This window comes from Pogoniulus pusillus, chromosome 21, assembly GCF_015220805.1.
Source record: "Pogoniulus pusillus isolate bPogPus1 chromosome 21, bPogPus1.pri, whole genome shotgun sequence".
NCBI classification, from domain to species: domain Eukaryota; kingdom Metazoa; phylum Chordata; class Aves; order Piciformes; family Lybiidae; genus Pogoniulus; species Pogoniulus pusillus.
The window spans coordinates 11,877,464-11,904,575 of record NC_087284.1 but is presented as its reverse complement, the minus strand read 5'-3'; the positions used below and the strand labels follow the sequence as shown (position 1 = coordinate 11,904,575).

The 27,112-nt window shown below is 45.3% G+C and overlaps 1 protein-coding gene across 9 annotated transcripts in view; it reads right to left on the bottom strand.

Annotated features, from left to right (window-relative positions):
* Positions 1-8,063: 8,063 nt before the first annotated feature.
* Positions 8,064-27,112, bottom strand: part of PHACTR1 (phosphatase and actin regulator 1) — a 450,233-nt gene continuing 431,184 nt past the window's right edge. For all 9 annotated transcript variants that reach the window (XM_064160941.1, XM_064160939.1, XM_064160943.1 and 6 more), the window contains 4 exons: positions 25,481-25,542; positions 17,315-17,455; positions 15,123-15,199; positions 8,064-12,787 (listed from right to left, as the gene is read on the bottom strand). In XM_064160941.1, coding sequence (XP_064017011.1) covers positions 12,772-12,787; positions 15,123-15,199; positions 17,315-17,455; positions 25,481-25,542 — 296 coding nt within the window. In that variant the 3' untranslated portion in view covers positions 8,064-12,771. The remainder of the gene's footprint in view (positions 12,788-15,122; positions 15,200-17,314; positions 17,456-25,480; positions 25,543-27,112) is intronic.

Sequence of the window (27,112 nt, the reverse complement as noted above, 5' to 3'; positions counted from 1 at the left end):
AGAGCCCGTTCCTGGTTAGCTCTCCAGGATGAGTGCTACCTACTCATCCCTTTTATCAATATCTGCCTGAGATTAATGGGCCTTTGGACATAGACTAGCCAATTAGAATGGCACTTTGCCAAACTTGACCATATTAGGTAAAGCCAGGGCTTTTGTTTTCCTCTCCCGAGATTGCTTCCCTCAGCACAGAAGGAAGGGGAGCAGGGAAACATGCCTGGTCAAGCCAGGACATGGATATAAGCCCATTTTTGGCCTAACAGGCCTACCATGACACAGGACTAGGGGGAATGGATCCAAGCTAGAGGAGGGGAGATTTAGATTAGATGTTAGGAAGAAGTTCTTCACTATAAGGGTGGTGAGACACTGGAACAGGTTGCTCAGGGAGATGGTGGACACCCCATTCCTGGATGTTTTTAAGGCTAGGCTGGATGGAGCTCTGGGTAACCTGATCCAGTGGAAAGTGTCCCTGCCCATGGCAGGGGGGAGTTGAACTAAATGATCCATGAGTTCCCTTCCAACCGTGACAATTCTCTTACTCTGTGACCTTTCCCTTGGGCTGCACAGCCTATTGACAAACCCCAAAGTTATGTATGTATTATTCAGGCCTTTACACAGCAGATTGCTTAGTTGTTAAAAAAACAAGCACTGATGAGACTGAAGGTGTTTAGCAATTTCAGTCCTGAGAGGGAATCAATAACTCATATTCTGTGAAGAGAGATGCACTGAATCAGAAGTACCAGTTAGTATTATTGCTTCCAGACTTGCCAGTGCACGTTCCTATATCGCTGACTGAAGGCTCTAAACATGGTTTTGGTTTATTTTTTAATTTACAAAAGGCTTTCTCCATCAGTGGCCTCAGAGCTGCTCAGATGAGAGACATCTACTTTCACAGAATCACAGAAGGGTTGAGGCTATTGGGGACCTCTGGATGTCACCTTGTCCAACCCCATTGTGTGATAACTGCCTAGTTTGTCATGAGACAGGAAGGCAAGTTGATCAAGTGCCCTTTGGGACCAAGGTCATTTACAGTCAGCAGGTGTTTGTGTTAAATGAAGATCTGTGAAGCTGTCCTGCCAAAAAGCTGAAGGAGGGAGTCTTACGAAGATAAGATGGCCTTGTTTTAAACAGCTAGAACAGCATGAAACGTAGCTTCAAACTAGATTTTGAGTGTCAGGGTGCCCAAGCAAAGACCTTTGCCTAATTAACTTCTGAACCTGTGTCAGTGCAAGTCCTTATTGGGATACTGGAAAAAGGCAAATGTTAATTTTGCCAAAGAGTTTCAGTAGAATTCCTGGACTGTGAGAGAGGCAGATGTAAGGATCTTGTCCATAATGTGACATCCATGCACAAGCTGGGCTATCTAGAATGAACAAGGACTGTGTCCAAACAGCTTTTGACTGTTTCCAAGGAGGGAAACTCCTCAACCTCCTAGAACAACCTGGCCTCACATGAAGTGAAAATCTTCATGATTCCACATGCAGAACAGCAGTTTTCCTTAAGCAATTCATTGTATGTGAGATGGATCCCCAAATGCTGCTTCACTTTAAGGACAGCTGAAGTTCATGTGCAGCTCTTTTAGTTTCAGGTTCAAAGAAAAGAGAGGAGTGAGTGTTTCCTTACTTGAGTGCCTTATTTATTCTGGGCTATGCTGGAGGAGGGAAACTCTCTAGAGAGCAGAGAGCGATCTAACTCCTTGCTTCCCTTGCTGATCATTTGTATATCGTAGTGGATCCATTTCCAAGCTTTTGGTGTGGATTTATGAGTGATACGGTTTATGCAGAAAACTTACTGAATTCCCAAACAACTGAAAGGATGAATCTGGGTAATTCACAGTCAGTTGATTTTTTGCGATGGCTGCTAAGTTAAATATGTTTCTGTCCAGACACTTACTTCCCAAGGGAAGCAGAACATCAAAATGTGAGCTTTCACAGCTCCCAGGATCAGGATGAGGCTAGGTATCTTTCAAGTCTCAGCCTAGAGCTCAGTCCACCATTGGGAATCCTTGGTCTTTGCCTCCAGTGATAGTATGGAATCTTCAATGGAGATCCATGGGTAAGGATGGGTTAGATATTTTGTTTCTGTTATCTGTGTGTCACTTGATAGGAAGTCATCTGAGGATCGTTTATTTTTCCTGAGAAGCTTGAGTGAGGTATTTCATATTTCTTTACATTTTTTCTCCTTGACTGGCTGAATATGTAACTGCTTGCTGCGTGTGTGTTTGATCGTGCAAAATAGCTGCTAAGACTGTTTGGGTTGGGGTTTGGTGGTTTTGTTGTTGGAGTTTTGTTTTGTTTGTTTGTTCTTTAATTTCATTTTTTCTCCAGAGGCAATGGAAAGAGCACTGAAGCATCTGCTCGGGAGAGTGAAAGCTCCCCCCTCAAGTTTTTCCCTGCCAAACATCTTCATGGGCTTTGCAAATAAGAAAAAGAATCTTAATTTGGTCCAGTCCTCCCCTCAAGCAGACTTTTCTCTACAGAGTGGTTTCAAGTAATGCCATGTGCCTGTTCTCCTATTTTGCATGCACCAGTACTTCTCCAGCTGATGTCCAAATGTGATGGGAACTCCAGATAAGAAATGGCAGATATCAGAGGTTAAAAACGGTGAGTGGTTTGAACTCTAGCAAGGGGCCTGAGAGTACGGAAAGAAGAGCAGGCGAGTATGAAGACGTCAGTGGCTGAAATACAGTAATTCAGAGGCTGGTAAAACAGCGGCAGGATTCCGTGGGTGGGAGATCAGTGTTCCTCACTGCAGGAACTTCAGTTACAGTCTTTCTGAACACCAGATCTCCTAACCATGCTGCACAGATCTACTGAAAACCCAAACTTTCATTTATTCAGCTACTCGGGGAGGAATTTTGTAAGCAATTTTGTGCAATTCGCAGGTGTAGGGTGGTGCTGCACCACCTGCACCTGTGCTGGCAGCTGCCTATCAGGCGCTGGTGACGCCCATACGGGTCAGGTGTTGTAAATGATCTCAGAAGATGCACTGGTTCAGCCCCTGTGCCAGAGCAGGATCACCTAGAGTAGGGGACGCAGGAACGCAGCCAGGTGGTTGCTGAATCTCCCCACAGGTTCACGTGGCGGTGCCGCTGCCCGCGCGCGCAGCCTCGCGGCTGGCGGGTGCCCCGCGGGGCTCGTGCCTGCTGGCGCGCTGCTGCCGCTGCCGGTGTGGCATTTGCGCGCTGCTGCCGCTGCCGGTGTGGCATTTGCGCGCTGCTGCCGCTGCCGGTGTGGCATTTGCGCGCTGCTGCCGCTGCCGGTGTGGCATTTGCGCGCTGGCTGCCGCTGCCGGTGTGGCATTTGCGCGCTGCTCCCGCTGCCGGTGTGGCATTTGCGCGCTGGCTGCCGCACGTCTGCGCTTTGCTGGCCCGCAGTAACCAGCGCCGAGTGGCATCCAGCGGCCTCTTCCTGTCTGCGCACACACCGGCGGCCAGAGGCGCCCGGGCCACATGCCGCTGGGGCTGGCCGTGGCGGCGGGACGGGCCTGCGCGGGAGGCGCCACGCTACGTGCAGAGACGGTGAGGACTCGGGGCCGGGGACAAAAGCGAGCCGGTGGCAGACACCCACCTGCGGCAGGTGAAGGCGGCCTGGCCCGCCGGCGGCGCGGGGCAGGCCTGCGCTACGGGGCCGCCGCACCTGTGCCTCAGAGCGCTGCAGGGGCTGCCGCTGGCGCTCGCCACCGCGCTCGGTTGTTCGGCTTGCGCACCCCCCGGACCAGCATGGCGTCCCCTCCTTGCCACGGGGCAGTTCAGGTACGAGAGCCACCGGGTGTCCAGAGCACGGCTCTTCAGAGGGGCGGCTGAGGGAGGGAGCTGGGGTGCTTTCGTCTGGGGGGAACGGGCCTGAGGCGACACTTTGGCTGTAGTTCCTCGAAAGGAGGTTGTAGTGAGGTTGGGCTTGGTCTCTTCTCCTACGTAACAAGTGGTAGGACAAGAGAAAACAGGCTCGAGTTGCACCGGGGGAGGGTAAGGTTGGGTATTAGGAAAAAATGAATTTCCCGTAAAGGGTTGCCTTATCCAAGGAGGTGTTTAAAAGATATGTTGATGTGGTGCCGAGGGACATACGGTTTAGTGGTGACCTAGAACTGTTGGGTTAACAGTTTGTGATCTTAGAGGTCTGTTCCAACCGAAACAATCTATGATTCTTTATTTTGACCTGAAGATGAGCACTCGAGTGCATGTGTCTGTGCAGGCTAACTTTCACGTACGTTCTAAACCAGTTGGCAGTCTGTCTCCTGCCTCGCCGAGTTCCTGTATCCGTGTATGCAGAACTTAGAGGCTCACTAAGTGGCTGGTAATACACAAGATGGAGTGCTGTGTGCAGTACTGTGTTTCTCTGCGATCCTTAAGGAAGACAGGAACCTGTTGTACCAGGTCCACAGAAAGCCACAAAAATGATCACAGGGTTGGAGCGTCTCTGCTCTGAGGACAGAAATTTGGGGTTGTTCAACTTGGAGAAGAGAAGGCTTCAGGGAGACCTTGTTGGAGATTTTTAGTACTTAAAGGAGGCTGTAAAGGCGAGGACAGACCTTTTTAGCAGAGCCTGTTGTGACAGAACAAGGAGTGACGATTTTAAACCAAAAGAAGAGAGGTTAAGACTAGATATAAAGGTGAATTTTTTTACACTGAGGATGGTGAGACACTGGCACAGGTTGCCCAGAGAGGTGCCCCATCCCTGGAAGCATTCCATGTCAGGCTGGATGGGGCTCTGAGCAACCTCACCTAGTCGAAAATATCACTGCTTAGTGCAGAGAATTGGACCAGGTGACCTTTAAGGGGCCCTTCCATCCCAAAAGTCTATGATGATCTTGGACGTCTCTTCCAACCTGGTTGATTCTATGATTCTATGATTCTTTTATGGTTTTATATGATGTCTCGTTAATGGGGAATGTTGCAACAGAACCACTGCAAGGTGCACCTAGCTGACAGCTTTTCCTTTGGACCTACTCTCTTGAGTTTTTCTGAGGTGATCTGAAATAGTTGGTAAAGGTAGCAGAAATGGTATTGCTGAGCTGGTCACAAAGGGCTGCCTGTTCATTGGAGAATTGATTTTTTTCAGCCACTTTTTTATTTTCTGCCTAGAGATGCAACTTGATTGCTTGTAATTCTGTGGACTTGACTGGAGATGTGTGTAGTTTCTTAGACTAGTATTATGAAATGCTTCAGCTGAAACAAAAACCCAGCCCATGTGTAGAGGTGAGACTGTATGATGTATTTTCATTGGCATTTGTCTTTTTGAAGCATAGAAATAACTATATGTGGGTGCAAGCCAACCTCATGAGGTTCAGCAAGACCAAGTGCAAAGTCCGGCATCTGGGTTGAGGCATCCCAAGGACAAATACAGGCTGGGCAGCAACTGGCTGGAGAGCAACCCTGAGGAAAGGGACTTGGGGGTGCTGGTGGACAAGAGGCTCAACATGAGCCAGCAGTGTGAGCTTGCAGCCCAGAAAGCCAACCAAATCCTGGGCTGCTTCAGGAGAAGTGTGGTCAGGAGGTCAAGGGAGGTGATTCTCCCCTCTGCTCTGCTCTGTTGAGGCCTCATGTGGAGTACTGCATCCAGTTCTGGAACCCCTATTACAAGAGGGATGTGGGCGTGCTGGAGCATGGCCAGAGAAGGGCCACGAGGATGATCAGAGGGCTGGAGCACCTCTCCTATGAGGACAGACTTGAAAGAGTTGGGGCTATTCAGTCTGGAGAAGAAGAGGCTCCCAGGTGACCTTACTGTGGCCTTCCAGTATGTGAAGGGAGCCTACAAAAATGCTGGGGAGGGACTTTTGAGGCTGTGAGGGAGTAACAGGACTGGAGGGAATGGAGCAAAGCTGGAGGTGGGGAGATTGAGAGTGGAGGTAAGAAGTTGTTCAGCGTGAGAGTGATGAGAGCCTGGAATGGGTTGCCCAAGTTGGTGGTTGAGGCCCCATCCCTGGAGGTGTTTAAGGCCAGGCTGGATGAGGCGGTGGGCAGCCTGATCTAGGGAAGGGTGTCCCTGCCCATGGCAGGGGATTGGAACTAGATGATCGTTGTGGTCCCTTTCAACCCTGACTGATACTATGTTTCTATAATGCTCCTATGGAAGCCATAGTTAGTTGCATGGGAAGAGGATTTTTAGTGAAAACTTAAGATTTCTTTTACATCATTTTGCTCTCAGGTCCTCACTGGATAGCACAAAGGTGTTGGCTGGCAGAATGGAAATGCATACAAATGCACATAAGGGCTGTAAGGAGGTCACTGGAAAGCTACGCAAATGGAAACAAACAAAAAAGCCTAGTTCCAGTTTTGATTATGTTGTGTCTCTGTGTCAGCAGTGGAAGGGAACAGAATTTCCTCAGTTGAAGTATGTGTACCTTCCATTGTTGTGTAGTTGGAAATCTGTGTACTTCAAGGGGACAGTTCCTAACCTACCTGCCAGTTACAGTGAAGGTGCTGGGTGCCAGTTGTCTCTGGGGTCAGAATCTTTTGCATTGTCAGTTATGCAAACTAAACATCTTAAGCAGAGCTTTTACTTCCTGTACTTTATTCAGAAGCCTTGTGAGAGTCTTTGAAGTTACCTGTTCTTGAGAAGGTTTCTTTTTTCCCCTCTCCTTTTAACTACAGAGGGTGCAGCTTGTCACAGGGTGAAATGCTGAGCAACCACTTAAGATACTCAATGAAAAGGAAAGGACAAAAAAAACAGATGAAGCGGTGGTTCCACAGTATCTGGATGTGCAGGAGCCCTGCTTGGTGCCTTTCCAGCCACAGGTAGTTGCAGACTGGACAAGGACTTGTTAACAGTGAATGGAGAGTAGAGATGACAAATGCTGCATGTGCCCCCATGCAATGTTACAGGCACAGGGAAGAGTGGCTCAAGAGCTGCCTTGCAGAGAAAGATCTAGGGGGTGTTGATTGACAGCTGGCTGAACACAAGCCTGTGTGGTGTGCTCAGGTGGCCAAGGTCAACAGCAGCCTGGCCTATATCACGAATAGTGGTGCCAGCATGGCCAGGAAAGTGATTGTCCCTCTTACACTCAGCACTGGTGAGGCTAAACTAAAGTTCAGTTTTGGGGCCCTCACTACAAGAACGTCGACTTGCTGGAGTGGGTCTGAAGAAGGGCAATGAAGTTGTTGAAGGGTTACAGAACAGGTCTTGTGAGGAGCAGCTGAGGGAACTGGGGTTGCTCAGCCTGAAGAAAAGGAGGCTGAGGGGAGACCCTTTCACTCTACAACTACCTGAAAAGAGGCTGTATCCAGGTGGGCGTTGGTCTCTTCCCCCAAGTAACAAGTGATGAGGGGAAATGGCCTTAAGTTGCACATGGGGAGCTTTAGGTTGTACATTAGAAAAAACACCTGTACTGTAAGGGTTCTTAAACACTGAAAGAGGCTCCTCAGGAGGATGGTTGAATCTCCATCCCTGGAGGTGTTTAAAGACGCAGAGATCTGGTACTGAGTGACATAGTTTAGCATGATACTTACTAGAGCTAGGTAATAGTTGGACTCAAGGGGCTATTTTCCCAACCAAAATGATTCCATGACTCTGTCTTGACTCTGTCAGTAGGCATGTGACAGAGTGTGCCCTATACCAGCTGTGACGTGGTGAGAGGTGGGTTTTGATTGTGTTTGTGGGTGTGTGTCTAGTGCAGACTGTTTTGTTCTTTACTAGCCAGCTGTTGGGTACAACTTCAGTAGCAGAGGTACCAGTCATGTGCCTTTGCACACCTTTGCTGAGATGGTGTGTGTGGTCTAGCTGACACAACATCCCATCAGTCTTTGCTGCTAAGTCTTGGTGTTCTGCTTTGTTCCATGCTGATGAGCATGTGCTGGTGTCACTGCAGCTGCCAGGGTGTGGGTATGCCATGGGCACGCATGGTGTCACTGCCTCCTGCTGAGCCTGCTGGCAGCAGGAGGACTGGACTCCTCACTGCAGTGATTGTTAGGCCGTCGGTCAGTTGCACGGGGGGTGATGAAATACACAGGCACAGGAATGCTTTTTTTTAAATGACTTTTTTTAAGAAACTGCATACATCAGAGACAAACAATAATTTAAATACCATGCAGTTTCAGTATGTACAAAAACTAGGACATGGAGAGTCGGTTTAGTTTTCTTCTAGTTATTTACATCATTTTCATACAGCTATAGTCTGTTAAATTACAATACTGGAAGAGCACATGATTGACAGCCACCACACTCACTCCTATACAAAGACAAATTATATACATACACTTGGATATCAACTGGAAAATGCATCTGGTTCAGGAGTAACTGGGACCCATGGGAACACAGGTAACGTGCCCGTCACCTCCTCTTTGTTTACAGAAGTTGTTCCAAGCTCAAGCAGACTGAACACCTGGGAAAAAATTATTTGTCCCCCTTTTCTCTCCTGATTATTTTATTAGCCTAGTCATCTTCCATGGCTATTTATACAAAGTGGTTTTATTTGCAGGCACATTGGGGAGCCCCCGTTCATGGATTTCCATCTTGCCCATCTGTGAGTGCAAGCTTTTGCTAGGCATGTGGGAAGCGCTCCCTTCAGTTGGTTTATAGTGTTCCCACTGTACAGATGGCACTGAAGAAGTAATGAAGGGTGAGTTTGGTGACTAGTTCCAGTGATGACAAAGTGCTGTTGTTACATGTAGGTATTTAGGCTGAACTACTTGTGTAATGAGTTCACTAAATAGTTTCAGTTTAACATAAAAGAGCTAAAAGACTGTTATAGTCTTCCCCCCCGCCCCCACCTCTTTCTATTCTGATAATGTCTACAGTGCACACTAAGAATTGTCTGGACACAAAAACCTCTCTGAGCCTGAATTTTGTCCCAGCAAACCTTCAGCCCAAAGCTTCATCATCTTGCAAGTACCCCACCAGCAGGGCACAGGGTGGGGAAAGGCCACACCACTGACCTTCCCTATGAAGTCGTCAATACAGCAGCAGGTCCCCATAGGCCACTGCTGTAGGGTGTGCGTGGGAAGGTGATGACTGCATTGAGTTTCTTCATCATCACCTTTTTTCAAATAATCAAAAATTTTGGAATTGCTTTTTCCATCCATGCCAGCTCCCCAGCCTTGCTCATTTCCACTTCATTTTACCATAGGCACAGTGCTTGCATGTTTTAAGTATGAATAACCCATCAGGAGTCAGTAAATTATGACCACAATGTTTTTCTTCCATAACTCTAGAATATTATCTCCACTATCAGCCCTAGAGATGGATAACTGGAATAGACATTTTTTTTCCTGTGCTGATCTTTCCACTCTCTAAACCTGATATAATTCCTATTGTTCCTATTAATCTCCTCCTAATAGGAATGGGGATGACTGGTGTTAACTGCTATGTTAACAGAGTCTTGGCAGGAAGGCCATCATCATCATGCCCTACAAATAACCCAAGTTGCGATGAAGGAAATCAGCTGTTGTTGAATTATTGTTTTTTCCCCCACCCCCAACAGAACTGCAACTATTTTGCCGTGCTAGAGATGGCTCTTGTATATTAGAAGGCAGGTGCTCAAGAAAACAGATTTAAAAGCATGAGTAGCTGTTCCCCGTCTGCTGACGACTTCCCATGGATGCCAGAGGTGGGTGTGCAAACAGGGTCTACTGCAGTGTTCAGGCACTGAAGGGTCAGTGAAGAATGCCTCTCCAAAGGGAGACTTCCCAAATGCTCAGAGCAGCTGAGGCTAAAACCAGATGATGTACTAGTTTTGTGATGCTTACTATGGTGCCAAATGCTTTATATGGCTTCTTTCTTCTTCCCCTTTTTAGTAATAAGCTCTACCTGCAATTTGGCAGAAATATGGCAATTCTTCCACTGTCTCCTGCTGCCTGCTCAGCCAGGAGTTAACATAATTTAAAAAAGAAGGGAAAAAGTGTTGCTCTGTGGAACTGCCCTGGGGGGCAGCATGAATCCTGAGGCACGCAGAGGGTGACAGCTTGCTAAGTGGTCAGCAGGGACTTGCCTTGGGTCTGCCTAGAGGAAGGCAGGGCAGTTGTTGTCTGGCCATCACCCAGGACTGGGCTGTTAAATGTCTCAACCAGTGCCCAAGGGTTTAGGCTACAGGGCCAGCAGGTGTGGGTACTGCTGGGGCTCATGCCCATGAGGGACAGCAGTGGTACCCAGAGTGACATCGCCCACAGACTTCTCATTCCCCTGGGGCCTCTAGCCCCACCATCAGACTGACAGCAGTCATCTGCTGCTTCTACCTCTTTCCTCTTCATTTTAATCATAAAATGAAAAAAAACCCCCAACACTTCTTGCCTTTTCCTCCCACCAGCCTACCAGGTCCTGTGATTTCTGTCGCTGCTGTTCCTTCCCTTTCACACTGAATGTCTAAGCTAATGGTGCCCAAGCAGATGTGGAATCCATACTGGGAACATGAGGGCTTGTTGCACCTCCTAACAACTCTGTGTCTGACCCTTTGCTTAACACCATGTAGTCAAATCCTAAAACTTTGTTTTCCCTTTTTAAGGGTTTGATGCAGATGTGCATGTGTATGTGAATGAATTTAAACCTGTGAGCCCTAGCTTCTAATGACAGTAACCCCAAAGCAGTGTATTCCTGGCTAGCACATGAGTGTGCTCTGTCCTCACTCTGCTGGGCTGATAATTAGACATTAAAGGCTTTCACCACTGATGAGCCTCTGTCTAAAGCAGCTGTGAGCTGGTGATGCACTGTAGTTCTACAGAAAGCATTGCTTGGTCTGGGAAGCATATCACATCAGAGGTCACTGGAAACCAGGTGGCTATTACTTTCCTTTCATCACATTTTCATTCTACAGGAGCCAGTTGTAATTTTAATATCTTATAATTCACAGCAGTGCAGGGCTGGCCACAGATGGGAATGAAACAATTTTGCTTGTCCCTCATGGACAACAACGCGTGAGGTATTGAGTATCACTGCTGAGCATAAATGGAGTGCATTAGCCTCACTGCCAGCATTGGGGTAGGCTGGATGCTAGAGCAACTCCACAGGCTATGCTCAGGTTCTTTTGCTTTACTCCTGCAACCAGAGGAATGAGACAGAGGCCTGAAACGAGGCAGTAGTGTTGGCACTATGCAGCATTGGCCTTTAAATGCTCACATTGGGAGAGACTTCTCATCCTGCAGTCAGTGAAGGGCAATATTAGCATGGCATCAGGGGAGGTAGAGAGGGAGCACAGAGGAGAGGGTAGATACATGGAAGACAGAGAGAAAGTGGGAAAAACAGTGTTAGTAACAGAAATATCAACACTGTAGTAAAAAACTTTGGCCTCTCTGTTCAAACTGTCAAAGCAAAGTAGCTGTTATGGAAGGAAAAAAAAGTGTCCTGAAGTAATAACACGGAACTTGTTACAGTTATGTTGCTACAGTGCTTTGGGCCACTGACCCAAACCATGGCATAATTTCCTGTTAGGGCTGGAAAGGAATCCTAGACTGTGTGTCCCAGGTGGCTGGTGTTACAAAAGACTTGATTCTGGAAGGTGCTGGCCTAGGTTCAGAAAAGCACTTCAATGGATTCACCTTCAGTTAAGCCTGGCAGACACGTTCTGAAGTGCAGTGGGGCTGTTTGCGTGCTTACCTTGTGTTAAGCACACACATTTAAGTTGGCAGGTATACCAGGCCCAGAATGGCCAGCTCTGAGCTCTACCTGGTTGGTCTGTGTGTTAAATCACTGTAATAAAAATAAACCCAAACCAGAGCACCTGTGAACTGCCATCCTTGTGCCTCACCTGTGGGTACTGCTGACATGTCCCACCCATACCAATGCACCAGACTCCTTTTGTTACGCCAGGTGACACGGTCTGTCATGCTCTTCTTGGTATGAGTTTAGGATCAGTTCTTGAAAGAGCTGGTACAGAGATAGCCCTCAATGGACTGCTCCTCTTTTCATGTTTGTCTTGCTCTCCAGTTCCTCCTCCTCCACAGAGCAGCTGAGAATCACAGCCCATCCTACTGCCAGGTGCGTATCAGCTCTCACACATCATGAGGCTTGGGTGTGAAAAACTACAAGCTGAGCAACTGCCATGCAGCGACCATGAAGAGATGGGTTTTGCTTGCTTGTCCTCAGCATTCTTGTCACTTACTGCTGATGGGTTCACAGCTGGGTTTAGAAACTAATACTTGAAAGAGATGAAAAGTAAATGTTTGCTAGAACTGAACCAGCCTTCTGAAGGGAATACTGTTGAAACAGGTGATGCCTGTTTCTTCTTGGGAGATGAGCAATGCCTGTGGACTGGCCATAGCCTTCTCCAGGGGAAGAAATGCCTTTCTAGTCAGATGATGTTCACAGATGGGCTGACCCATAGAGCAGTTTTGCTTCTTCACCATCCTTGTAAGGTGCTCACAGTCTGAAAGGAGTGTTTGGTAGAAGTGCCTTAGTGTTGTAGATGCTCGTCTTTCAGAGACTTCACCCAGGCCAGTGATTCTCTGAACACTATCTTGGGGCTCTCTAGAGCTGATGACAGAGGCTTGTTAAGATGACGGGTGCCTGAAGACAAAATGGATGCACCACCAGCTGGGCTTGAACACGTATGGCAAATCCACATGCCAGGGAAGTCTTATACATAGAAGCCAAGTCTTGGCACGATTCCCACCAGGGGTATTTTCTCTTATTGAAGCTTGAACTAGCAGGTCTGATGATGCTGCAGTACCCATCACATGTAAATACAATTTTCCTTTTTTTTTTTCTTCATATTTTCTACTCTTGTTTTTTAAAAAGGCAGTTCAGAAGATTTACATTGTACGTAACAGGGAAGTGAATAATACCAGCACTTATGGTTCCTTTTAGTTATGGTTTGAAGACGGCATAGTAGTCAGGTAGAATCAAACTGCTACGGTCTGTGAAACCTAAAGCCCAAGGGAAGAAGAGAAGAGAAATGGTAAGATAGTATCCTCTTGTACATGTTGTACATAAAAAAAACAAACCATGGAGAACTAATTGCTACAGGTACAGAATTAGGCAGCTTGATTCCTGCAGCACTGACATCAGCCATGCTGCTGCTGCAGAACTGACCCAGAACAGAACACTGCCTTGGACCTTGCCAGGCTCATAGTTTATAAGTGTAACTGCTTTGTACCAAAATCTGCCAAAGATGTTAATTTGCTTTGGGTCCATCCTATCATATCCTTGAGCAAGTTATTTCAGTCCAGCTAGGCCTCTCTCATATCCCAGTAGTCCTGATCCCCCCCACACATTGTCTGCTTTAAACAAACCTTATGCTCTTCATCGAGCAAGATTTATATTCAGTCCAAGTACGGCCATTCTTTGGTGTCAGAGGCTAATGAAGCAAGCAGAGCTAGAATGGCCACTCTTTCTGCATGTACACCCTCTGCCAGGAGGCCTGGCTTTGTCAGCTCTGCAAAGGTATTTTTTAATCAGCTTTGATCTTGCACTCTATTATGATTTAATTAATGTGTCCCACTAGTAAAGCCACACAATCTTTGCTCAGCTCATGCCACTGCTTAATGACATGAGTAGCTCACTACCTTGCTAATGACTTTATAATGGTGATTTATCTAAGTTTGTCTAAAGGAACTACTGTATCTTGTTTAAGTGTGCTTCCTTCAAGTGGGTATTTCCTGAAGTCACTTGTCTTACCAGTACATCCTGCTGAACTTCAGACAAACCCTTATTCTAATTTCTGTTATATTAGCTATAGCTCTAAGTATGCCTGGGCCAGCTTTAGTGAGTCAGAGGCACTTAATGGCCTTCAAATTAAACTGAGTCACTTCTGAGGGTCACTGCTCACCCCAGCACTGGAACAAAAGCAAAATACTGCCTAGAAACCTTATGAAAACCAAGCAGCTGGAAAGACTTCTGGAAAACCAGTCTCTGTGTTTGTGGGATGCTGAAGGCCCTATGGAAGTCACTGGAGTTCTCAAGAGCTCAACATCTTGCAGTAACTTCCCCTTTAAAACAGCCACATCCTTTCAAAAGTTGTCACCACTCTCCTGGAGGAGCGAGCCACATGTACCTCAAAGGCTCAGTCACTAGTGTCAATAGATCTAGGCCATCTGCACACCCTAAAGCTTCTTCCAGACCTTGTGATTCAAAGGCAGCATGTTGTAACTACAACCCCCTGTGCAACCATCCTAGCACATGCTAGGAAGAAGGGAGGTTGTTTCTGCAGGGAATATATGCATAATACATGTGGTGAATTGTAATATAATTATTAATTTATACACATAAAAATCCCCTAATACAAAATTAATTTTGCCTTAAGCTTTTCTGTATTTTTCTTAAAAGTATGACCTGCATTTTTTATGAGTGCCTAGCTGTGAATGTAGTAATACAAGGGCAGCTCCACCCCTGCACCAGCTCTCACTGTCACTTGTCTTCAACACCTAATGCTCGTCTTTAACATCTTGACAGTAAGTGTAGGTCAATGCTGGTTTGCAAAGGCCTGACTTGAGCTGAAATAGCCAGAGTTCAGCTCAGCAGCAAAACCAGAGTAGACTCAGCACAGGTTGTGCACAGGGACATGCCCTGACCTCTGCTGCTTTGTGTCAGACCTCAGGTCTATCCCAGAGGAGAGTTGTTAGTTTGGGGGTGTAAATAATTCATTCAGTATCTACCTTTTTAATTTTAAAAGCACCTAAAAGTACAAAAAAATCATGTCTCTTAAAAGGCTCATTTTGCTGTTTCCTCACTGCATTGCCTATGGCTGGATGTGGAAGACAGGACTGAGATCTGTGTGTAGGATACATGTAGCCTGGAGCAGCCATATGCTATTAAGGTTTGCGTGTACACTCAGTCACAGCTTAGAGTCATAGATGTGTTTTGGTTGGAAAAGACCCTTAAGATCGAGTGCAACCATTAAGATGATTGAGTCCAACCACACTTTGTTACGTGTTGGTTTGACATTCTGTCTTCCTTCAAGCACCAAAACTATTTACTTTTGATATCAGAAGAACAGACATGCAGCTACAGCATGAGGATTTATGAAATGAAATGAAATGAGAAGAGGCTGTACTTCATTAAGCAGCCAGCATGTGCCTGCACACCGCCACATAATGAGGCAGCATGGGTTTGTCTGAGTTTTCTTTCACAGCCTCTAGCTTTAAATGTTGTCTAGACCTCATGGTGTGTTCAGTGGGTGTTGGAGAAACAGCTGCTGGATTGTTTGGGTTTTTTACAACAACAGTGTTCTTTGATAGTCTTAAAAAATGAATCTCAGCTCACCTTGTTAGATGCCTGCTTAATTCATGAACTTCCATTTCAGTGCTTTTAAATTCATTCAGCTCTTTCCGAATGGCTGCCTGCAAAGGACAAATAAACTCATAAATGTATAAATTAGACAAATCAAAACAAGTTCACTTTGTTCTCAAAACTACATTAAAACTAAAGCAGACAGATAACATTATCAGAGACAGAGATTATGTTATCAGGGAAAGAAAAGCATTAAAAAGACTTTGTGAAAAAGAGCAGAGATAAACATGTTGCATATAAAGGTAAGAGAAAAATGCTTCAGTGAGATGGCTCCGTTTGAAGACACAGAAACATAGATATGAAAACACTTTAAGGTACAAAATCCAAATTATTATAAGCATGAGGAAAAAAGTGCACTACAGATTCTCAGACACTGCCATCTGTTTTAGAGATGGACTGTGGGTAAACTGGATTTGAACCCTGGCACACTCATATTTGGGATGTCACCTGCCTTAATGCAGGGCTGCATTTCCTCAGTTCCTCAGTACAGCCTGGGAGGTGATCTGTGGGAAGGCAGTCCTGTGGAGAGGGACCTGGGGGTCCTGGTGGATAACAAGCTAACTGTGGCACAGCAATGTGCCCTTGTGGCCAAGAAAGTCAATGGCATCCTGGGGTGTATTACAAAGAGTGTGTCCAGCAGATCAAGGGAGGTTCTCCTCCCCCTCTACTCTGCCCTGGTGAGACCTCATCTGAATACTATGTTCAGTTTTGGGCTCCCCAGTTTCAGAGGGACAGGGATCTGCTGGAGAGGGTCCAGTGGAGGGCTACAAGGATGATTAGGGGACTGGAGGGCATGCCTTATGAGGAGAGGCTGAGGGACCTGGGGCTTTTTAGCATGGAGAAAAAAGACTTAGAGGGGATTTGATAAATGTTTCTAAGTATCTGAAAGCTGGCCAGGACTGGGGGGGGATGGACAGGCTCTTCCCACTTGCTCCTTGTGATAGGTCAAGGAGCAATGGGTGTAAGTTGCAGCAGAAGAGGCTCTGCCTCAACATAAAGGGGAACTTCTATTCTGTAAGGGTAACAGAGCACTGGAATAGGCTTCGCACAGAGGTTGTGGAGTCTCCTTCTCTGGAGACTCTCAAGACCTGTCTGGATGTGTTCCTGTGTGATCTGTGTTAGATAGTATTGTCCTGCTCTGGCAGGGGGGCTGGACTTGACGATCTTGGGTCCCTTCCAACCCCTGATATCCTGTGATCCTTTCCTCAGTGAATAAATCCAAGAGTTCCATAAATGAGTGGCATGCCCAAGAATCCTGCTCTTGTCTCTAAACACTGGACAACATGGTCTCCATCGCTGGGTGATTCCCACAGCAGGAAACAGGTACTTCAAAATCTTTACAACTACGTGGCCATCACAGGGTGACCAAAGCATGGCAATCACTAATCAATGTCATAGTCTTCTTCCCTTAGAGTGGCCAGAAACGTTTGAAGTCTTCTTCCTGAGACAACATTAAGACCCTCAGGATCCAACTGATATAACTGGCCATCAATTTAACCCCTCTGTCACTAGTGCTGACATCAGAGACACCACTTGGTGAAGGTCCCATTGGTGCGCAGAGGAAAGCATGTTCAGTACTCAGTGTGTGGCTTTCCTTCATCTGCAGGGCTCATGTAAGCTTGGTTTAGTGCTTAAAATACCCTATGGAATGGGGCAAAAATCGAGTTAAGGCTGCTTAGTAACGCCAATAGAGAGATATCATCTGGCTTTGGAGAGACAGAGCCAGTTATTTGGCCTGCTGCCATTTTTGCACCCAGGCCTGTTCTGTTGTGGGCATAGCAACACTGGCAAGAGCTGCTGTCATACTGCCCTCCTATGTCTTGCAGGAGCTCTTGGCTGGTGGCATTATGTGGCAAGATCAAAACCAAATAATTAACAGGGCTGCCAAGAAGACCTTTCCTCAGAAGCCTGGTATTCTCTCTTCTCTGTTTAAATAGTCTATTTCTGCTAAACTTGCTCCTGGTTTCCACACATACAGGAGTCTTCTTGCCAAAGTTACAACTCAAACCTTGTGAATGGGAAGAAATCACCATGTGTTGGAAAGGCACTTCAGATGGAGGTTTTTTTCTTGACAGCAGTGGGACCTGTGGGGGCTGTGAGATGTTGTGCACCATGACATGCTCTAGCTGCTGAGATCATGGCTGTTCTGAAGTTGCTCTACTTACTTTGTCGGCAGCTGTGAGTCGTGTCCAGGGTTTGTCTGCCCTCCTGTCATAGTCCTGTGCATCTGCCACTTCCACGTAGTCACTGAAGCGGATGAGGATCTTCCTCTCACGTAGCTCTTCTACTGTGGGCCTCTGACTCAGCTGCAGGAAGGAGTGGAAAAAGGCATCAGGACTTAACTTTTTCCCTGCACAGTGCTGCCTGGGGATTAATTTTCCTACAACCATCATTATGATAATAAGAAGGCTCAAATAGTCCCAGAACGGTTGTTTTTATCAGCCCTTTACAGAATTGCTACTTGAGGGATAACCTCATGTTGTAACACCATGAATATCATCCCACCTTGCTGCTGGAGTGGCCCACTGTTATTTGGGAAGCAGCCGTGGCTAGAGGTTCCAGTCCCTGGCTCAGGCTGATCTGCCCTGGTAGAAATGAGATGCAAAGCAATAAAGTATCCTAGTGTATATTAGTGTCTCAGGAAGAGATGATCACAACTCAGCTTTAGAACTCCCTGCACAGTCCTGAGCTGCTGTATGCACTTCTGTGCTGCCTAGGAAGAGTCAAGCAAAAGCACTAAGCCCTGAATTATGTGTAAAAGGTAACAAATGTCTTTCCTTAGTCTGCAGACTTGTCCTTACCTCCAGAAAACATAGGAAGGATGATGGCTGCTGCTCACCAAACTTTTTATTGCAGTTCTATTTTGTGTCACAGCATGTTTGACTTTTAACACTTTACATTATGTGTTACAAGCCAAAAAAAACTCAACCAAAACTGCAAGGAAGCAGTCAGGGAAGCTGTCAGGAAAGCATCTTCGTTGTTCCAAAGTGTTTCTTTCAAATTTTACAGCAGACTAGGAAGCCACAGTCAAAAACCTCCTCTCAAATAGGAAACAGTAGTGTGCTGGTAGGCCATTGATTGTACAGCAAGTGACATGGCTAGAGACAGGAACTGGCTTTTAGGAATCAGTTCTCTTTGGATGCACACCACTCTGGTTAGCATGAACAGCACAACCACTTCCAAAGAAGGTGCTACATGTGGTTGGCCATTAGCTGGAAAAGTTTCACTCTTGGGGTGCAATATCTGTAATCACGCTGTAAGAGGACAAATGGCTTCCCGCTAACAATCAGCTACACAACATTTGATGCTGTGCCTACTCACTAGAAATGGCTGTTTTGCAGAACATCGCCCTTGAGAAGAGTGGAGGGTATAAGCATTTCACGAAATGCTTCAGACACTAGCCTGCAAAGTTATTTGGGCTCCTGAATCCTGACATGCAATTCCACCTTCCTCTCAAATTAAGAATCTAAGTTCCCTGCATTTAACTTGCCAGCAAGGATGGTAAGCGGAGGGTGAAAAACTTTCTCCAGCAATTGGGTGCTGATGTAAATAGCCCCATTCAGAATCCTTATCAAATCCCTGTGTGCTTGTTCTTGGTATGGATGACTGCCTCTTCTCATTCTATAAAAGGTAGTTGTGGTGGGAGGTGAGAGTGGGCCTCTCTCTTTACACTGATAGCCCTGAGCACATTTGACCTAACTGACTTCAAGCACCTCATGTGGTCTGCAAAGCTTCACTAATGCGCTGCCTGTACGATGCTCAGGACAACAGCAGCCCAGACACTGTGCACACTAAAGGCAGAGAAATCACAGGAAGTGTAACTAGGAGCACAGTGCTACACCCTGCCTCATGCTCTTGCCTAAGACAGCATCAGTCAGGTTGAAGTTTGATAGGTCATGTGTTGTCTCTAAAGCCATTTGAAGGTAAATTATAACACTTAATATAAGAGTGGAAACAATGAGGGTAGCAAGAAGTCTACCATTCTGAACCAAGGCTACATATTTTGGGGACGTAAGTTTTTTGGCTTTTCTTTTTAGAAAGCAGGATAATACATCTCAGTAGCATGTGAGAAAAGCCAGAGGGCACAAGAAAATTAATCTAAACATGTATAGATTAAAAAAAACCGTTATTTTTAATTGTAAAAGAACAGAACTGGCTCTTCAGTCTGCAGCCCTAATACCTATGCATCAGTTATCTGCAAGCCAAACACACACTGCAATCAGCAGACCAGCTTTTAACAAAAGTAAGAAACCCAAAGTGCTACACCATGCTTTAAGTACAATGATGGCCACACGGTGAGTGAGGCCTTCCTCTGTCCCACATAACCCATCTTCAGCATGATTTCAAGTTGGTAGTTTTTTTAGTACTGCAGGTTTGTGAGCACTGACTAATTACTATTCAGGTGGCACAGCAGAGTTTTGCTTCCAGTTATTTAAAATCTGGCCCCTGACTGTGGGAATAGAGAATCTTCATTCTGAAATAATATGACTACACCCCAAAATTTCAGAGATGAGGGGTAGGATCCATCTGTACTAGTATCACCTACTTCTTTTACTACAACAGCATGAATTAAGGATGACTCACCCATATTATCTGTACATTTCTCAGCTGTTATCATTTTAGGACATAACCCAGATGTCATTTCAGATTAGAATGGCGCCAACAAAAGATGAAACCCTGTGAATAAAGCTCTGTGCTTCCAAATGGCTACAAGGGAAGCAGGAACTCTGCAAGCATTCCAAGCTGCAAGAGGACTTTTGAAAAATGCCTTGCTCTGTGTCACAGCTTCTGTCAGCTCTTGACATTAGCCAGCTTTCATGCTTGTGCTAATCAAAGTGATTAACAAGTTTGTACACAGGAGAAGGCAAGTGGCTGCTGACACACTGAAATGTACCATGCCAGGATGTTGTCTAGGTGGTGGCAAGGAGGCAAAAGGCTGGATGAGCTTGAGGCTCTGGCCAGCCTGATCTAGGGTAGGGTGTCCCTGCCCATGGCAGGGGGTTTGGAACTAGATGATTGTTGCAGTCCCTTCCAACCATGACTGATTCTATGACTCTAAAAGCATCAAGCACAGAGGTGCTTCTACTGACAATCTGAATTCATTGCAGGTATTCATCTCAATGCTGCACTGAGTCTTAAACAGCTATCTTGGCTTTCTTGGCATGCTGGTTGTGCATTAAAAGCAAAATGATGGTAAATATTAAGGGTCACATGATGATATGAGACACACCTGAGGAAAGTTCTTATGTTCTCAAATGCAAAAAACTCAAATGCAAAAAAATCAAGTCAGTGATCTGTACATTTTACACACTGACACTCACTGTAACCCTTCAGTGGGTGTGAAGGATAGTGCACTGAATTATACATGACAAAATGTCAAGGGCACAAGCACAGTATGAAACTTCAGTGTTAACGCAAATTTTTCATTCTTAAGTGGCAGCTGAACCCAAGACAGACTTAAAGCCATACAACTGTTACTGCATGTTATTTTTAGGTGCCCTGCCTTCTCTTTAGAAGCCTAGAAACAGTGCATTTTAAGGTACTTCTATGCCCCATTAAGTACTTATATGCCCCATTGTCTCCATTCACATAGAGCAGCTGGAGCAAGTGCTGCAGCTCAAGGTGACCCAGGAGATCTGGGGCAGAGCTATACCAGAAAAATGATGCACTGACTCTTGTCAGTGATCTGGCTATGAAAAGAGTCCCGAAGTCAACAGCTTATACCATATAGTTCATGTGTAGCCATAAATCTACATATATTTACATATACAGATACACAAAATACATTGTGTACGTTAAACCAAGGAGCCAGTTGGCTTATACTAAAATGTAAGGAGGGACAACCACGCTGTGTGGTTTCTAAATCAGTTATTTAAAGCTGCATTATCTGAGCAGTTAAACTGTTCCTGCACTTTCTCATGCCACTGCAGAGATTTCCTGTGAGCTGCTAAGCACAAGGGTCTCTATGTCTGGGATACCCAGAACACACTTAACTCTTAAGTAGCTGGGGAAATAGTGTAGCAGAACACACTCTTAGTGACTCCACTTGTAGGTGTCAGTTCAATGTCTGTCCACATTGAGGGCACAGCTCACTTGAGATTTCACCTTGGATTTTATCACCATTTTGCTGAGGACTCGAGTCAAAATTGCTTAATGCTACTCAGTCTTTCTTGGGTAACACAAGAGAGTGAGCTCTGTTTCTAATAGGCAGAAAGAATAAGGCATGTTCAAAACTTACAGTGAAAGGACACGATGCAGTTGCCATCACAAGGCTGTGGTGCTCCAAGCTGGGAGAAAGGAATCTTACTGAGCAGGACACTCATGGATTTCTGTTAATGTCTAAGGGATGTGCACATGTGTGTCAACTTCTGAGTATGTCACCTGGTTGTAAACATTTTTATTTACTTGTTTGGGAAGATTTGTGAGCTGAGGGAGCCGGATAAACCTCACATGACTGTGAACCAGGGCAAAACACCTTTTCAAAGTAAACAGATTTGCATTAATGCAAAAGCAATGTAAAAGTAGAATAGCACCTTCCAGGTCTCACCACAGGTCAAGTTTTCCTCTGTATATTCTGGATCACTGGAGATAAAAATGGGCACAGGAAATTAAGCAAACCCAAACACCACCACCAAGGAAACTGGAGTGGAACAGATTCTTGCCTGTCCAGTCATAGGGTTTAATCAAATGTAAAATGCTGACTTTGCTCCACTTCAGTCACAATGAAGTTTGTTTCCTTGTCACTCCATTGTTGCCTATTTTGTTACCTCATTAAAATGCTGTGGTTATATAGGGAAGAAATCAAAGTGAAAAACTACTGATCCTAGCTATCAGTGCACACAACTCACTCTGTTGCTGCCCATCTTTTATGGTAGGATACAGGAGCAAGATGTGATGAAAATGCCCTGCAGACCTTTCCCTCTGACTGTAAGTACAGTTTATCCAAATTAGCTGCTAACCATTTTTTCTCCTCTGACCTTTCCTTTTCCTTCCACCTCCTTCTGATGAGTCCCACCTCTCTCAAGAGTTCATTATTTTGAACAACCTTTGCTGATGCAAGCCAGCAGAGGTCAATTAAAGAAAAGATTGAACAGCAAAACATTTCCCAGTGAGGCACCAGTAAAAAGAGAGCTTAAGTTGTACCAGTGCTGGAATTTAATGGAAGCAAATATTTCAGCTGATTGCCTGGGTTTTAAGAAACAGCCACACCTTGTAATTCTGGCTGTTGATATTACAGCTATGAATGAGATTTTTAGTTTTGGAGCTAGACCTTGAGGAAAAATCAGCTATTGGCAGTGGGGGATATGAAGCAGTAAAAGCTCTGTGGATCAGGGAGCATGATGCTTTCTGAGAGGAGAGAAGATAGGAAAAAAGTAATTTTATTCCTCTTTGCAAATGATTTGTAGGATGTTCTCTGAATCCAGGCTACGACTCTGTAATAGAAGTTCTCAGAGGGAGTTCAGGCTTGTGTTAATTTACCTTAGTGCTCACCCAAATCTGCTGTGGTTCAAATAGGATAAATTCACAGTAATTCTGGGAGCCCAGATCTCCTCATGCAGGGGACCTGCCTGCCATACTTCTCCCATCGGACCCCTACACATTAATTATTCCTGGGTGTGCTTGTGGGTCAAGACCAGTGCTCAGTAAAAAAACTTTCCTAATCCATATGCACTTCAACTCAAGTGGCAGAAGTCCATGCACCCAAAGGTGCTTGGTAAGCCCCAGGGGGCAGGGAGAGGGAGCATAGGTGGGGCTCAATGTGCAGAGTCCATCCACAGGCATCTCAAGTGACAGGCAAATAACATTTTAGCTCTCCTTTCCTGGGCAGAAGAAACACAAGCTACAGAGAAACTGCCAAACATCATTTACCTCCATATTCTTTGAATGACAGCTGTCCCCTTATCCCCAGTTAATCTGGAGGTAGGAGTCAGAGAGAATGGGAAGTGCTTAAAGGGGCAGCTTGCTATAGGTCAGCCGATTCCTTTAATTATTTCTTTAAAGAAATTGCCTGTCCAGATGATGAATTCAGTTGGGTATTTATTGCTGACTTTAATAAGGCAGCTAGACCTAGCAAGGTAATCTTACTTATTGCAGCATGTCATGTTACAACTTATCATCATAATGCTGTAACAAAATGTCAGCGCTGAAGGAATTTTAAGAACAGCTTTTTAATGGAGGAAGTGGGTTTGCTCCCTTAGAGGTGGAATGACCCCACCAAAAAAAATGGGGGCTAGTAGTTTCTATAGCGCAAGGACAAAAGTCTGCAGAATCCCCTTCTTAGTATTAACTACACATGGTTGCAAGGAGGCAACGTGGCACTAATTCCTTATACTGAATTTACCCCGTGGGCATGTGTGTGCATTAAAACTCCATGCAAACAGAAGGGTCTGCTGGGCAAAACACTTGCCGTGCTCAATTAAACTTCTGCTTGATCTGAGGATTACAATCCTTCGGTGTAAGACTTCAGTACAAATCAGCAGAAGGAGTCTGCCGCTTTGCTGTAGACACAACGACACATCTGGGATGTGCTCATGAAAGGCAGAGCTGGGGAATACCTGCAGGTTTTGCAGGATTCACTAGCTGCTTGACATTTTTAGCTGTTACCTATTCACATGCACCCTTTATTTCTTCTTTGCTCTAGTGATTTCTGAGCCTTTATGACAGTATGTTTGGTAGGCGTGAACAAATCTGGTCGTTAGACTGGCCTTATGGTTCTTTCATTAAAATTACACAATGTGCAACAGCTGAAAAAGATCATCACAAACAATGCTAGGTCATGTTGCTACAAATCTCACAAACATGGGAGAGAAAGGTCTTTACTAGGGAGTAAGTCAAAACTAAAAGGAATGTGACCTATGTTCATTCAAGAGCCACTTGCCAGGGGCTCAGACTGATGCTGCACTTGTTCCTATTTAAAAGTTTAAACAAGACAATAGAGGGAAACCTCATAACTGCTGAAGTTTCAAGGGCCAGACACTGCTTGCTGCAGTGCTATAGCAGCCTAGGTGTTTTAGCTGAGCATGTGGCTGTGGCTTCTGCCTGCAAGACAATCCACGTGCTACAACACTGTAGAGGACGGCAAACCGTACAGCAATAATGCTGATTTAGCAAGTTCTCACTTCTCAGGCAGCAGATTAGGTATGAGTAACTTTGCTCTTTATCTCTTACAGCTGTTCATCAAATAACATCAGGCTTTGAATTGGATTCCTGTACATATTTTTCCCTTCAGTGTACAGGGAAATCAAAAGCCTGGTAAAACAGTGCCTCTACCCTTTATGTAGGGTGTAAGTTCCATGAAAAATCTGCAGTGCAGTTAGTCTCTTTTCCATCAGGCAGCGCTACAAGGGGATACCAGACCACTGTTGTCAGCTCTCTGGGCTGCATTCCTTGCTCCTGCAGACAACAGGAGCTGTGGTCTCTATCTTCCCACTGATGACCAAGAACTCTGCTGATTTACATGAGCTGAGAAAGCAATCCAGCTCTCTGAATATAACCTTTCCAAGTATATTTAGAGCTCTTTCCTTGTCATTGTTTATGCCATGATAGGGGACATCTGTGATCACAGATGTCAAAAAGACCTGAAAATGTATGGGAAGGGGCTGGTGCTGCCTCAAACTGTACATTTAAGGGATTTTCTCTACCTCTGAAGACAAAAATTAAGGCAGTGGTAAAATAAAGTTTATCTGCAGCAACAAGATGGATTTTTGGCTACATATATTGGGGCAACTGCAGACATTCACACCACCTATGCTATGTGTATCTGAAGTGACTGTTCTTCAGAGTAAATGACTTTAAAATGGGAGGAAAATCAAACCCAAACCATGCAGCTTTGTTTGTCCACTCTGCTGATACAAGATTGCTTTCTGTGCTCTACACCATTTTACGAGTGCTTATCTCTTGTTTAAATGCCCCAAGTTACAATCTCCCTTTCCAGAAGTTTATTTTCCCTTTTTTTTGGATTGTTTTAGGTGGAATTCTGAAATGCAGTCAGCATCATTTTCACTTTACTCTCTTCATAATGACTGCAGAAGACATTACATTTACAGTGAGCAAGGGTAGACCAATGCTACACTCTTTATCCTTTGCTGTTTAAAGCTCCTTTGGTTTAGGAGACTGCATCATTTGCCCTGTTTCAAAATGTCACCAGCAATATCCTGCAAAGTGATTCTCTTTGCTTGCTGTGGGTTTACATCCTGTAACCTTGGTGATTTCTTTAAAGACTTCACACTCTACTTTTGAAAATGGTGCTGAGGAAAAGGAAAAACGCAAACAACTGTGCAGGAGTGAGAAAGTTACAGCAGTGTCATAATAGGATCAAAGTTGCTTCTCACCTTACGAGTTAATCTTCTCTTTATCTCTCGTTTTTCCTCCTGCTCCTCTTGCTCATTCCGGGCTGTAAAAGATTTACAAAGATCTCAGGCTGTGGACTCACCAGGCATGCACAGTATGCAACAAAATGAGCTTCTCAATCAGTATATTAGTGTTTCAGGAGCTCTCTGATGCACAGCATGTCCTTCTGGGACTGGTGAACTTCATCAATCCTTAGCTACCACTCTTCTTCACACACTTCATAAAACTTCTACAGCCTCCTTCCTTTCCCTGTGTTGGCACCTCTTCATGCATGTCACTTTCTACAAGAGCCAGGCAGTGAGCCAGCTCTTCAGAAACCATTATCTCCCTGCTCACAGACCTGGTAGCCTCAGGGGGGTTCAGCTGCGATACAGCTGGGTTCACAAGTTTGCAGGGTTAGTGTTGGCAAAAGGAACACATGCATTTTCTTTTCCCCATCTACAGAATAATTTCTTGCAGCTACTCTTTGGAGATAATGAGGAAAAAAGGTCAGAATAGGGCTGCCAGGCAAAATCTTCCACTTCCGACGACTTGAGAAGGGCAAGGAGAAAGTATCCTTCCATCATAAGCCTTCACAGCATCACAGTGGAGCACAAAGGCACATCCTAGAGAAATTCAAGATTAAGCCAGAAGATGACAGACAAGATCTTACCAGAGCACATCTCAACTGTTATCCCTTTAGAGGGCAGTAACATTGCACATGCTAACTCTTCTTCAACTTATGAGCAGGGTCTCATGCATGTCTTTGCACTGAGCTTTACTAGCAGTCACTAAACCCTCAAGTTTCTGTGTGCTCAGCTGCACATTCAGTTGGGAGCTGAACTGTCCCTTCTTGCAAACACACGCTTACAAGGTGAGAGTAAACACAACTCATCGGCTTTCCCAACAAGTATCCTGCAACCCTGGTGTGATCCAGTTTTCTCTCAAATAGGACTAGCTCAGGCAGGAATAACTGCAGGAGAGAGTATTGACCTCAAGGGCCAGTTTGGGGTAGATAACTTGCTTTAGATCACCCAGCTTTGGACAGAATGAAACCAAGGTGCAATCTCATGTTCCTCTCTACTGATCCTGCAGGAGAAGCAGACACCTCTAGCAGAGGAGCAGCCATAGCTTCTTTAGCTATGACAGCACAAGTCAGCACTTGCACAAACCAACTGAGTCAACCCAAAAGTATACAAGGAGGTCCTAACCCAATGGAAGCCTGCCCACAGTAGAGGAGAAGTGACATTTCAAACCAATGCATTTAAAACTAGGGCTTTCTCCACACTGAAATAAGAGCTAAGGTCTAGAGACCATTTAAGTCTCTGAGCAGGTGAGGAGGACTAGGCTCAAAGCCAAGTTTCTTGCTGCTCAGGACAGTAGAGCTGACAAGTCTATCACCACAGCTGACTTCAGCGGGACTTGGAAATCCCCACTGAAATGCAGAGGTGTTTTACTAAACACTTCTGATCTTTAAATGTCACGTTATCAAAAACAGGAGGAAGGAAACCGATATCGGAGTAAAAAGAATAGAAGGTGTCAGGGAGTCATAAATGGCTTTTAAAACAATAACTGGAATATATTTGCACTGATATGTTTTTCCTCTTTCAGTGGTTTCCTGTCCTTGCTGGGCT